The 14,828-nt window shown below is 41.6% G+C and overlaps 1 protein-coding gene across 5 annotated transcripts in view; it reads right to left on the bottom strand.

The window, feature by feature from the left end:
- MCOLN2 (mucolipin TRP cation channel 2) overlaps positions 1 to 14,828 on the bottom strand; it is a 52,287-nt gene that overhangs the window by 19,126 nt on the left and 18,333 nt on the right. For 4 of the 5 annotated variants that reach the window (XM_040627087.1, XM_040627090.1, XM_008690657.2 and 1 more), the window contains 5 exons: positions 9,567 to 9,740; positions 7,402 to 7,555; positions 3,573 to 3,648; positions 3,372 to 3,468; positions 1,579 to 1,678 (listed from right to left, as the gene is read on the bottom strand). In XM_040627087.1, coding sequence (XP_040483021.1) covers positions 1,579 to 1,678; positions 3,372 to 3,468; positions 3,573 to 3,648; positions 7,402 to 7,555; positions 9,567 to 9,740 — 601 coding nt within the window. Of the gene's footprint in view, positions 1 to 1,578; positions 1,679 to 3,371; positions 3,469 to 3,572; positions 3,649 to 7,401; positions 7,556 to 9,566; positions 13,166 to 14,828 lie in introns of all 5 variants that reach the window. The other variant, XM_040627089.1, reaches the window with a different exon arrangement.

Raw genomic sequence — 14,828 nt, 5'->3', positions numbered from 1 at the left:
CTTGGACTTGGCAAATACGCATGCGATCTGTGTGTGTTTCTGTGGGGGCAGTGTGTCTGCTGGGAAATAGGAACCACTTTCAAACAGAAAGAAACTAAAACCTAAAACTGTCTGTGCTGATCAGAGCCTTGAGTCAGTTAATGGAAATACTGAAACCAAACCTTCAGAATTATTAGGATATATTATATAACTGAACAGCCACGGACCACACACAAACCTAGATGAAAACAAATCTAAAACAGTTAAAAACCACAGGTATTTTATATTTTATTTTGTTCTGATAATCCAGTCAAAGGCAAATTCACTTCAACAAAACTTATAAATTAAAAAATACTGACAAAGGACACCTGGGTGGCTCAGCCCATTAAGTGACTGCCTTCGGCTCAGGTCATGTTCCCAAGGTCCTGGGATCAAGTCTGGGGGTGGGCTCCTTGCTCAGTGGGGAGTCTGCTTCTCCCTCTGCCTGCCACTCCCCCTGCTTGTGCTCACTGTCTCTGTCTCTTACTCTCTGATTTAAAAAAAAAAAAAATTTGTTTTTAATTTTAAAGATACTGACAACCTGAGTTGCCTGTTTGGCTCTGTCAGGTAGATGTCCGGCTCTTGATTTCTGCTCAGGTCATGGGATTGAGCCCTCCTCTGTGGTCGGTGGGGAGTCTGCCTGAGACTCTCTCTCTCTCCCTCCCCCTCTGCCCCTCCCTCCACTCGCTCATGCTTTCTCCCTCTCTTTCAAATACATAAATAAATCTTTAAAAAAAACCTGACTTCTGAAACTAATGATATATCTTAATTAATTGGATTTAATTAAAAAAAATACTGACAATCCGTTATTAACACCATCATGACCCCCTCGGTGAGAAGCTCTGCATAGCCCATTTTAAACTGTGGATGAAGAGGTGTTTTCTGAGTAACAACTGAGTAAACCACCTAATGTTTGTACAGGCTGCTCTCTGACCTCCGAGGCCTTGATCTCTGTCCATTGCCAAAGGCTCGGCTCAAAGCATACCTTCTCCAAACCATTTTATTTCTCACTCTGCCCCAGAGTTAACCTTTGCTTTCTTTATCCTCATCCCTTTCCACCTCCACCACTTAGACTTCACGGCACATCAATCCCTCTCACTGAGGCATTTTCTCTCCTTTTCCGTAGTGCCTAGCAATTACTACGTGCCAACTCTCATTTTCAGAGTTATCCTTGACACACTGATTCATTTAATACTCAACATCCTGAAACTAGGTGCTATTGTCACCCTCATTTTATAGAGAAAGGTACTGAGAAATAGAGAGGTTAAGTAATTTGTCCAAGATCACAGGCACAGTGAACAGAACCAAGACCCAAACCCAGGCAGTGGCTCCAGAAACAGTGCTCCCAAGGACTGGGAACACCGCCTCTCCCAGGAAGTGTGGGATCAACACCTGCTGAAACTGAGCGAAAAGGCAAAGCTCCAGGATGTGCTGCACAGAACTGAACACTCAGTTTTCTGGAGCTCTTTCTTCCCGTCACCATTTTAGCACCCCAAATCCCAAAATAAGGCATTAAAAATCACCCATAACCCCTAACGGGCAAGCAGGTCACATACTTACTAGGTCCAGATATGTTCAAGTCTTTACATTCTTCAATTTTAGCGTCACTGTCAAAATAGATCTTGATCTTGCCACTGTGCGCTTTATTGTCGAGGGTAATCTGGGGACACAAAGGTATGGGAAGGTTACCGCCCAGCCGGAAGTTCGGCACGCTAGACCAACTCGGCCTCGAACAGCACTGGCACCGAACAGCAGGCTGATACAAAAATAATTATACTGACGGAAATGGCCTCATCCCATGATTCTTTCACAGGTTTCTATGATGAATGAAAAACTATGATTCAAAAGGTGACTACGTGAAGTTCTACTGAATCACACTCGGGTGCTGAGAAATCTTAGAGCCTAACAACTCACCAGTCCCAAGAACAAAAGCAAGATTCACCGATCTTTGACAAGAGAACACATGATCTCACGTATTTTACTGAATGGAACGTAAAAGCATTTGCTTCCACTTAGCCCTTTGCGTATGAAATTCTAGGTCTCTACTAGGCTGGAAATCATTTTTCTGTTTGCTTCAAATGCTACATATAATGCTTTCAGAAGTGCCAAAGATTGCTCCCAGGCTGCAGGCTGAATTTAAGATTTCCAAACAGCCTCAATCTTCCACATCAGGATTCAGTCATGCTGTTTATAGGTGAACTAGGCTGAGCATCTCAAGGCTTGAGAAAAGTATTTTGGGGGCTTTCCTAGGGGAGAAGGAGGCCTTGAGTGTGCCAGGGTTCGCAGAGGTGTCCTCGCAGCTCAGAGGCACTGAAACGGGGCCTGGAGGTTTAATTCTCCAGCCTCTGGTTTGGTCAGAGGGCTAGTCTTGGCTCCCAGAGTGTGGCTTGTGTGTGGAGCTGCCCGGGCCCTTGTGGACTTAATTACAGATCACCGACACATGCCGCTCTGCAAGCTCTTTGCCCGTGAATTTGGGGGGATTTCATAATGTGTTTTGTAATATGTAGGTCACCCCTGGGAGGTTAATCATGCTATTCTGCGCCAGAGACATTCTTCTGAATCACCACGTGTCAAGACTTATAATTACTTTTATTTCTTTGTGTACTTGTTTTCCGGTCGAGCTTTCCCACTAGGCCGCCAGCTTCCTGAGGGCCACTGTACCTGGACAGTATGGCCATGCTGGTGCGTAGGAGGGACTCAGGACGTGCTGACTGACTGCTGTTGAATGAAGCACTCCTCTGAGGTACTAAAAGGCGGTCACAGACGACTGTCAGCTCAGCATTTGGTTTTGCCCCTCCATAAACATGGGGAAGGGAGGGAGGGCGAGAGGGAAAGTGTGGAAGTCCACGGAACAAGAAAGCCAGTTACTCTGCCCTCAGAAGTGAACATTCTCCTCTACTGCACATGCATCCTCCCAAAATAAAAGAAGCAACAACTAATCCTTTGCTGACTGGCCCTGGGATCAAGGGGGAGCAGTTTCTGCCTGGAGGTTTGAACACATTTGCTACAATAGTTGCAAAGACCTTCCTTTGAAAGTAGGAAAAACATCATAGACACTTAAAACACTTGTCATCAACTTTTTTCCCTAATGTATTAGGGGAGTAAGAGGTCAAAACCAATTTTGAAAATTCCTCTTTCCAGCCCAGAAATCTGGTTTGAAAAAGGTGTAAAGGGCTTGCTTCATTTTCTGAAGTAATGGTCTCTGGATCAACAATGCTAGAAAATGTCATTAAGCTGCTTTAAATACAACGGCGTCTAACACATCTCTATAGGCCAGTGTGTTTTACACTTGCTTCTGCAACAGGAGTAGGGAAAAATGATAAAAACCAGCATTAGTGTGACAAGACACTTGCCGTGTTCTGAAAGACGTAACAGTCCGGTAACTCTCGGGAATGAATCGTCTGTAGGTCAATGCCTTTGAGGTGAAAGGAAATTTCAACTTGTAAGAGCCTGAATAAAAAATATTACAAGGTATAAATTGTCATAGTCTTACTATCCTACTCTGCTTTCCCCCTCCCTGTCTCCTGGGAAATGAGACTTAAAAACTTACTTACCGATAAAATTCTAGTCTGAAGAATGACAAGTTCTTCCACTCCTCAGGGGACTTGGAGAGGTCTAAGTGAACACAATCTGGGGCAATGAAACAACAAGAAGGATTGTTTCAGGCAACAATCAAATGCTAAAAGTAGTGGGACAAGGTGTGCTGAGCAGCAGGACACTTGAAAGTTCCAAATATCTTCCCACAAAATCCATATTCATTGTAACAAGACCTGTAACTTGACAGGCAAGAACTTGGAGATATCACCCTAACCACATAATCACAGCTAACATCACCAGTAATGGGAAAAAGAGACGTCATTTACCTCCTGAAATAATGTACCATTTGTGTGGTATTCCTGCCCCAAATGTATAACCTGGATCAAGTCATAAAGAAACCGAAAAACCCAAATGAGGCACATTCTACTCTTTTAAAATGTCAAGGTCAATGGAAAAAAAAAAAAAAGGCTAAGGAATTTTATTTTGCTCCAGATTAAAGGAGGGGGGGGAAATGGGGAGGCAGTTTTCTTTCTCTATAAAGAACAGGACAATGGGTGAAATGTGAATAGGGTTTATAGATTACAGTACTGTATCCATGTTCCTTTGTGCTTTTGAGCACTGTATGGTGGTTATATAGGAGAATGTTCTTATTTGGGGGAAATGCACATTGAAGTATTTAGAGGTAAAGAGACATCGGGTCTGCATCTTATTCTCATACATTCAGGAGAAATATTTATACATTGGAAGAACGATAAAACAAATGTGGTAAAATGTTAGCCTTTTGGAAATCTAGATGAAGGGTACACAAGGAAATCTTGGTGCTATTTTGCAACTTTTCTGTTAAGTCTGATGCTCTTTCAAAACAAAAAAAAATTAAATAAAGAGAAAAGAAAGAAATGTAGGTTTTATTCAAGTAAAAACAAATGATGAGCTGTAAACTATAAAAGAATAATTCTAAAAGCCTCACATGAAAATAGTCTCATCACTGTGCAGCTCAACACCTTGGCAGGAGAGCAAGGAGGTCTAGAAACGGTGAATGCCTCTCAAGGTCACAGAGCCCTGACACAGAACAGGGGGGAAGCCAGCCTGGCTGACTCTTGCCCAGGCTGTGGCTGTCCCGTCCTGCTGCCTTTGAAATGGAAAAGTCAGGGCTAAGGCAGAGCCTACTGCCCAGGAGGTGCTCGAGAATCTTGGCAGACTTGAGGGCCCGATTCTTTAAGCACCGTCTCCCACTGGGCCTGGAGTAGCAATCACCTCCCATCACTAAACAGTACATGACTCTGGCTCAGCCACCTCGCCTGACTGAACACCAGTGTCTTCAGCTGTAAAGTAAAAGCCAAACTGATGATATTTAAGGTCCTTCCACCCCCACATTCTTATCTGAAGACAAAGTAAAAGAAAACATTTAAATTGATTTGAACAAGTGGTTAAATTCTGAGAAGAGAGGGCACATATTCAAAATCTATGTGCCACGTACTGTCCTGGGTCTCTTTCTCCTGTATTTCACTCTCTCTATTTCTTTTTTTCACTTTTAAATATCTCTAAAACAGATGAGTTTTAAACAATATTGACGGCATCTTAGATTCAGAGAAATACAACAGCATTGGTTAATTTTATACTTTATGTAAAATCCTCCTTATAAAAAGTCTATTTGGTTATTCAAGTTTTGTTACTGTAAGTACGGAGTTACACTTTCTCTAAATACACATTCAGGACTCTCTGAAGTCTGGCCGACCTTATGTTACAGTCATTGCTAATGAGGCCACCAAACACCCAGTGGCAATAAAACCTAAGAACCGAGTTCTGGTGTTTTTTAAGGATGGCAGGAGTCTTAAGTAAAACACCAAACCTCAAATAGAACAACCTGGTATTAGAGTAGCAGCCTCGTCACCCAAAGAATCTCATTTATAGGGCAGAATACTCCAGCAAATGAAATAACAAAGCTCTTACAGATAAAAGGAAGGTAGAGTTCACATGTTCTTAAAACACATGAAACGCTCGTAATGTTTCATGCTGAGAACATGTGGAAAGGAGAACAGAATTCAAAATTTGTCACAGAAAATCAAGTACTACTGTAGGAGAACGATAGCCATCTAAATGTTATAAAAACATTTTTTAAAACAGTATTTATAACAGTCCCCCCGGTGAGGCTACACTGTAAAGCTACATAGGTCTAGAGGCAGGAGAGCCCACAGCATGATTCACGGGAAACCTTTAGCCTGAACTACACAATCGGTCGGGCAACTAAGCAGAGACCCACCGAGGAAGTGGGCATGGAGGGTGACCTCTGCATTTAACACACCAAAAGAGGACTCTCTTAGTAATAAAGATGATGCAAAATTCACAAATAGATAATCTAGAACAGCTTCTGCTAGTTCACGTACATAAACTATAATGCCTTACTAATTCTCATTCCTATCATGTGCAGGCTTCCTCCAACATACCTGAGAAAAGAAAGTCTAAGATCCAGTATCAAGTATTCTAAGAATATTCTTTACATCTTTTGAATAGATATGCCAAAAGGTTCCCTTTGACGAACTCTATTTCATAAGGCAAAAATACAATTAACTTGCTAAAACAGTCTCTCTTAAAATAAAGTCAAATTAATAACCAACTTCTCTCAATTTGGTAAAAACTATTCTACATTCTGGTAGAAGGAAAACGAACAAGGACACCACTGCCCAGGAGTCAGTTAATAAATCCTGTTCTCTGGCATTGCCTATCCTACCTAGCCACTGACGCTGACTTTGGCCACATTTCTTTAAACTATTTTCCAAGAAAAATCAATTGAGGAGACCAACAGAAGAATCACTGGAAAATAGTTGTAAGATGCATCTAATTAAGAGGACAAGGGGCATTTCAAGGCTGTTGGCCACAGAACCAAGCTGCTGCCAGCTGGGTGATCTCTGAAAGCAGCCTGGGGCCCCTGGTGGTGCTGGTTTATGGGCTCCTTCTCCCAGAGTCAAGAGCATGGGGCACATTTACTCATGAAGAGATGCTCAACGGCAGCCTGCGGAAACAGACTCAGAACCTCTGTTTTACAGATGTGTTCTTTGATTCTTTTACCAAAGCGTCTTAAGATGGGATTATAGGAAGTATGGTCGAATGAACTCCGGGATGCTCTCTTCTAAATAAAACCATTCTACCTTTAAACTGCTCCTAGGACCCCCCCTCACTCCTGAACTGTTAGCTTCTTGAGGAGTCATGACTGATTAATCTTGGTAGTACATGACCCCAGTACACAAAACAGGAAGTGCTTTGGGCACGATAGCTTCTACTCCAGAGACGTGTTGAATGAATGGCAAAACTCCGGGAGCCTTAGGTCAACCACGTTGCACCTACATATAACGAGTTTTTAAATTCTTAACAGAGTGGCATAAAATAATTCTACCTGATTAGATATTAACTTTTTGCTAAGCAACCTCCTCAAAGAGAAAATGAGTTGCTAACCACAATTTGTCTTTGAAGAGCATTAATGTCGTTAACATATAATTGCCAAGAGCACCAAGCATTTTAACATACATTTCATTTAGACTCTTTTTTTTTTTTTTTCAAAAGCCTAAATGCCTCCTCATGGAGGGAAAAACCTCAACAAACAGGAAACACCTGTACATGTACCTCAACCCCCCTCCCCCACCAATCTTGAGTTGTACCAAGAAGTTCCACAAATGCTCCCCAGTCCTATCGCAGTGAGTCCTATCTCAGTTCCCTGGTATATTCAAGCCTCAACTAAGTCAGCTGTCACAAAAGCAACCTCGCTCCATTTGGGTTGTCAGCACACGAGGGGATGTCTGTTCTTACCACAGAAGATGATAAAGGCATATAATGAAATTATCAGTGCGTTACCTATTTCAATGTCGCTGTCAATATTCAGTGTCTCATTAGAAGGAAACATGGTCCCTTTCTTGTAATGCTGCTTACAGACTTTTAAGCCAATTCTATTGTCTTCATTTTCTCCATAACCGAGGGTCCCCAGGGATATGTTCTTTAGATGATGATACTGTTAAACATAGTTAAATAAAAATAATATTAGCTTTTAAGAATTTCATCAGAAGTTACAGCATATGGAATACACTTTTAGCTATTTTAAATAGTTTATATCAGATCCTTCAATAGAACTCCCCTGTGTAAAATACCACAAGGTAATTTTCTCATGGTTGGGCAGGAAACACACTGCCTCACGGAGCTCAGAGCTAAAGTAAACATGCTGCTGACAGACACTCCCACCTCCCTGACCGCCAAAGCAGAGGTGCTCTGACCTCACAGCAGACTACTGTCCTCTGCTCCAAGCCCCACCTTCCCAAGCCACACTGGCCTCCAGGCAGTTCCTGGCGCTTGCCAGGCACATTCCATGCTGTTCCCCCTGCCTGGAACCCCGTGTTATCCGTCTGCTAGGTTCACTCCTTCAGATCTTGAGTCAAATATTACCACTTAGTGAGACCTTCCCTTACCATCCAGTGCAAGTTGCAAACACCCATCCCCAGCACACAGGCTCCAGCAGGCACTGCCAATCTCCTCCCCTGCTTTATGTCACAGCAGCTTTCACCTTCTGACACCCCATTGAAGACCCAAGCCATCCACACCCCACATCTCACTTTAACATAACCGGCCTTAGCTTACATGAACTTACAGTAGCTCTCATTAACATGACTTTACCGTTCGCCTATCTGCACTAAGAGGGTTAAGAGGGCTTCACTAGCTCCCACCTTCATGAATATGACTTTATTATTCCAGAAAACTTTTCTTTTCTTTTCTTTCTTTCTTTCTTTCTTTCTTTCTTTCTTTCTTTCTTTCTTTCAGAGAGAGAGAGGGTGGGGAGGCTGGTGAAATCAGACCCATCATGGAGCCCAACTGGGGCTGGATCTCAGGATCCTAAGATGAGATCATGACCTGAGCAGAAATCAAGAGTTGGACACTTAACCAACTGAGCCACCCAGGCGTTCCTATTCCAGAAAAGTTTTGCTCAGTAACGTAAGTTACAAATAACTCTATTGTTCATTTCAGGAACTTCCAGAACAACTCAATTAGACAGATAATTTGAAGATTTAGCCTAATAAATCCAAAACTCTTTGAAACCATGCCCCTCTCCCCACAAACCCTCACCTTCTTGTGTCCACCAATCCAAAGCTATTACATCATATCTTTACCCAATTCTAACTGAGCTCCCCTCACACTGAAAGACCCACCCTACATCAGACTTGAAAATCTGTATTTGGACTTTGCCCTCTTCACCCAAGGCACTAATGAGAATTATCAAGGGAGCATCTCCCTTACCTCTGTAAGCAATAAGCTCAGTTTTGCTTATCAACATGTTTTCTTGGTGGTGTTTTCAGGGAGCTAGCATTCAGTGCTATATATTTCACTTCTTTTCATTTGTCTGGTTCTTTTCTCTACAGTGAAGTTCTATAAGAATGGGGCTTTTGTCCATTTTATTCATGATGCATTCCCGGTGTCTAGAACAGTACCTTGTATATCATAGGCACCCAAATATTTATTGAATGAAGGAGAAAAGAAAAAATAAGAATAACAATTTCTCTCCCCTAAGTGCTTTCTTCAGGCCTATCAATCTGGTTTCTCAATAACTGCTTAGATACAACTGCATATCCTACTCCATATTCTTAAGATTCAGCTAGGCTTTTTCAGGCTAAGACATCAAAATTGAGACTCTGGAATCTTAGATTTGGTATCTCATTCATCAAAACTTCTGAGATTATTTATAAATCCACTCTTGGCTATTTGAATTTGGGTAAAGTAATATCCCAAAAGTAGTGGGTGTAAAGGGATAAATAAAAAAAAATACAAATCTTCAAGAAAAAAACTTAAATAGGCAAAATCTTTCATGTGGAAATGTAGCTAGAGAAAGAGCAATGAACATTTTTTGGCACACTGTGCAAAATTTAAATTAGAATAGTTTAATACATGCATATATATATATATATTTTTTTTTTTGCTAAAACAACAAAGTATCGACATATTCTTAAAATGTAGGTCATTCACAACAAAACACTTGCCTGACTGATAGCAAAAAAGATGCTCTCATAGGCATCCTCCTGAGTATAGACACTGCAACTATAGTCATCTTCATCCGTGCCAGGATAGCCTTTTAAAAACAAGTGCTTAAAAGCAACAGAGTTCTCTTCTTTGAAAGCAACCACCATCTGGTTACTTAAACCAAAACGAACAAGCTAGAAAAGAAAATCAAATAAGAAGATGTGAATTTTCCATTTACCAGGGCGGGCAAATGCATTCTTATTATCATCAACCCCCCCCCCCAAACGTCAGCAAGTGTTTACTAACCACATTAATGTCAAAATACAAGCATCAAAAAAGAATACCCTCATCAAACTACATCAGCAAGTCAAAACAGTAAAATTACAGGACATTACCACTCCCAGTGACTACCAACTTCGCTGGTCTTAAATGAAGGAGAAAAAGGAGAAATCCAAATCAGTGAAGTCAGAATCCATTTTTTGTATACGTGGGTTTCAAATTAATTGTTTTACAAATTGATGTACTCAATAAAGTAATGTCATTTTTTGTTGATTTAACATTTAGAAATTGTAATTATTTTTAAAAATCACAGCTATGTTTATATATAGCTTTTAAGAATGTTTTAGAAAAGTGGACTACATAATACTTACTCCAGCTAAGATGTAGGAGTTGTCAAAGGAATTCAGTGATCCCAGCTCCGCAAGAACTCTTATATAAGATCTACACCCAGGAGTTCCCGCTCCGAGATCTATAGCACCAAAGCACCAGGAAGAATAACAGGGCTTGCTTTACCCCTCTGAATTCAAACCCATCCACTGTCAGCAAGCTCCCCCTTTCTTGTGATAAAGTTCCTATTTATTCTCCCTTACACTGTATCCTAGCCCAAGGTTAGGCACTAAGGGCTCTCTTTACCAGGAGGGAACGTATTCTTCCTGCCCATCTTGGAACCCAATAAGTGGGGGAAATTAGCAGGCACTAAATGTGTACCCAAAAAAACCAGGAAATTATACACACAGCAACAATCTCTCTCTCTCTCATGCACATGCAATGACAGAAGACAAGTCAAACCTTTATGAGCCCTGTCCCACACACCCTTCCCCATCTACCCACTTCACCTCCTCATCTGCTTTATAAGACAGTAAAAGTCCAAAAATTGTGCCCTAAATCTTCATCCCACTAAGTCTCCAAAGCAATTTGGGACTCTGTTTCTTCATGTGTGAAATCAGCAAGTCCGACTAGATGACTGTGGCATTTCTGCTATGTGCTGTCACTCCACGGTTGGATATGAGACTGCACAGCACTGAATCAGACATCAACTAATGAACCTTTCAGATGAAACACATGGTAATCTGCATATGCAAATGTATATACTATTTTTTAGTGATTTATATTTTTTAGCTTTTAAGTTTTGTCTGACATCTTGAAAAGGCTGAATAATTAAAAATAATGGCTACCATTTTTCAGCAACTATTATACTCCAGGTACTTACTGAACTGCATTATAAGCACGATCTCCGTTACTAACACAACTCAAAGGTGACGTCACTATGGTTAATCCCTACTTACACATGTGGAAACTGAGATATAGCCCCATTAAATTGCCGTAAATCACGTAACTAGAATGAAAGTCAGGTCTAACTCCAAAGTCACTCTATGGTATTATACAATTTCCCTCTGTCTTTGGGACTCTTCTTATAGAAAAGAATTTAGGTGCTAGCTTTTGAGAATTGCAACTACTGTCTGAGGACGTACTTAAACTGATACTCTTCAGCATCTGTGCCTCACCAGGTCACATTCCTCAAATACCAAGTCAAAGGATTGAGCAATTGTTAAAACCCAGCTTATCAGATAAGAAACCCCACAGCATCCAACCTGTGCTAGAAATCAAGCAACTGGAAGCTAAAGGTTCTTCCAAGCACATAACATCTGTCAGTGGTAGCTGTAGGAGATGCCAGAAAAGGTCATGTAGCCTTTTGGAAGCCAAAAGTAAACCAGGGAACCAATACACACATGATTGTTTCAAGGTTTTATTAAATACTGACACACAAATGAAAAAAAAAAAACTGGTATACATGCACATGAATTAAGTTCTTCAATCAAAGTCTGCTGAGTGCTTATTCTGTCCTGAGCTGGGATAGGACGTGGGCAAGAGTACCAAGGACCGTGCCTAAAATTTACAATTTTTTAAAAAATTTAATTCTCCAACACCCTATGAGGGGGATATGACACTGGGCTCCGCAAGGACAGGATTTCTCCCCCCTACTCAGGAACTGGAACAGTGCCCAGCACAGTGCCGGAGTCAAATACTGAACCCGCTGATGAATATAATCCCATTTCATACATGTGCAACTGAAGTCAGGGAACATATTCAGGTTGGAACAGCTAGAAAGTGTCAAAATGAGGTCCGTTAGGCTTACAGATCCCTTCTCTTGACCACCTGGCCACACTACCTCTCAAACAGATGCTGCAACTTAACTCTAGAAGCAAGGATATTCAACCCATCCCTCCCACACTCAGACTTGAGCTAAAAGAACCAAAACAAACCAAAACAAAAAAACACCAAAGAAGAAAAAATCTGAATGGGGAATGTATAACTTGACAGAGAAAGTAGCATACTATTTGCTGATATTTTAAGCCAGCACCTTATTGAAACTCAAAGCTCATCAACTCAACTTTGGGAATGAGAGAACATGAAAGTGTGATCTCTGCTTGGAACCACCCCCATCTGGCGTCAGGAACAAGAAATTTCCTCCGTTCCATTATTCCTAGAGCAAGCTAAGATCCACCTATATGGCCCAGCATCAGGTCAGGGTGGGATTTTCAAAGCATCTGTTAGTAGAGAAGAGAAACCCTCGGGAGGAGATCGTAAGTCCCCTTCCTGCTATGGCAGAATCAAATGTTCCCTGTGGAGCAAGAGTAAGATGATGGGGGTCAAATGGTTGACGGAAAAATGCACTCTTGCCCCACTAACTAGATCTTAAGATTTGCCAAGACTATGATACAAGACAGAAAAATAGTTACACACTAAGTGCAGCCTGGCAAAGATTGTGGAGGTAAGACCTAATTATGAAATCAGTGTAGGAGAAAATATTCTGTACCAGGTAAAAACAAGACACTGCTCTAATAATGGACAAAGACTATGGGAAGGAATGAGTGGAACTGGCAAAGGAATGTGGACACCTCTCTCAAGATTATAAATTACTGCAGAACGCAGGGTAGGAATGTCTTTTTTTTTTTTTAAAGTTTCCTCCTCATCAACCTTGATAAAATGCCACCCATCCCATTAGACTTGAAGAGGGAGTGCTAAGAGACAGAAAAAGAGAAGGAGGGACAAATGGGATCTGAAGGAAGGAAAGGTATTCAAGAAATCTGCTCCAATTAGATATCACCCACGTAGCAAAATTTAACTAGAATGGTCCTCTAGCAGGACAAGAGTTGAATCTCTCCCCAACTTTGTTAGGGGAGACAGGGTATACCCACACAAAAGGTAAATGATCGTTTCCCAGAAATAGTCTATTAAAAGCAAAAGCAGTGAGATAAATAACAGCAGGTATTAGTGTCTCCAGGAAAACCACGTGGTGACTGGTCAGGCAAGACTGGTGGGGGACTTCCAAGGGCACCTGCAAGATGACAGAGAAAAAGAATCACTCTGGACTTGATGGGACAGGGCAAGAAGAGAATCCCTGCGTGCATCCAGCTGGCTGGGGTTGGGGAGGAAACAGATGAAAACCCATTGGAAAGGCAAATCGAAGGAAACTGTGGAAATCTGAACTTCAAGCTACACAGTCAAGATTTTCTTCTGTGGGAAAATGGGTACCACACAAGATTCTGAGCAGGAGAGTGACCCAATGAAGGCATTCTAAAAAAATTTCGTTTTACGTTAGCATTTAATGCACTGGGGTGGGTGTGGACACGGAAGGTAGGCAGAAGACAAAGTCTGGAAGCAGCCTCGTTAACTTGGCTGTATTCTTAGACCGCAAACTGAGGACAGGACCCATGTCTGGAATAAAACCAATCTGAGAATAAGAACACAAACTCTCGAATCCGACGCTACCACTTACCAACTGAACGGCCATAAGCACATTACTTATTCTCTTGGGCCCCATCTCCTCATCCACAAGAAGGGCGCAATAACTGACCCTGCCTCACAGGGTTGCCGTAGGGATGAAATGAATGAACACGCAGAAAGCTCCGCCATGTGTTAGGTTCCACCTCGTCAGCAGGGAGTATCCCAGCAGGACACACAGCCCAGGAGGTGCTTCATATATATTTTAAATTAAGGAGATAAGAGTCTGTGCCAGAGAGAGGAGACAGCGTGTATGGCAAAGCATAAGTAGACACAGGGTTTTTTTTAAGATTTTTATTTATTTATTTGTCAGAGAGAGAGAGAGCGAGAGAGAACGAACAAGGGGGAGCTGAAGGCAGAGGGAGAAGCAGACTCCCCACTGAGCAGGGAGCCTGATGTGGGACTCGATTCCAGGACCCTGGGATCACGACCTGAGCTGAAGGCAGACGCTTAAGTGACTGGGCCACCCAGGTGCCCCAAAGTAGACACAGTTTTGAAGGAAGAATCCATGAGATTTAGTAGACATCAGGACAAAGAAGGTAAGTCAAACATCGGGATGTTCTATGCCCAGATAAGGCAGAGTTTTAGTAACATTAATAGATGAAGAAGCTGAACTGAAAGCTGTTTCGGCCATAGAAGAAACTGGGAAACAATGAAAATTAACCAAATGAAAAGGGGGACATGACTTCTCTTCCTTCCAAGTAATACTAATAACGTACCTACTTTATAGGATGCCAAAATTAAAACTTCAAAACCAAGAATTAAAATGAGAAGATTTTTAAATGGAAAAAGCCAGGCATACACACTTAACGGGGTCCCTGTATCTTAGCTTTGTCAGGTTCTTTTCAACTTTGTTGTTTCTTTTAGAGCAGCCTGGTTACCCTAAAACTTGGTACAGTGGAGAGCATGTCATACAATGAAACGACCTCTTTAGGATCACAGAATAGAGATGCAACTTCATTTACGACAGAACGCTCCTCTCATTCCTAAAACGATACGAAGGTATTTTTAGAAAGGTATTTTATTTTGTGTACCAGAATTAACCTCTTTACGAACATCTTTACATTGATAACAGGATGATTATTTGCCAAAGGAGCCAAATCCCCCGAACTGGTAGTGTTTTTAAAAGGGCATGCATTTCAAGTGTAGTTACCGAGCCTCCCTGAAATGAGTTCCAAACCATAGTTTCAAAAACTAGATGACAACTCTGAGGGCTA

The sequence above is a fragment of the Ursus maritimus genome, unplaced genomic scaffold, assembly GCF_017311325.1.
Source record: "Ursus maritimus isolate PB19 unplaced genomic scaffold, ASM1731132v1 scaffold_12, whole genome shotgun sequence".
NCBI lineage: Eukaryota > Metazoa > Chordata > Mammalia > Carnivora > Ursidae > Ursus > Ursus maritimus.
Note: the sequence above shows the minus strand (reverse complement) of the source record. Positions and strands in the feature narration are given on the sequence as shown.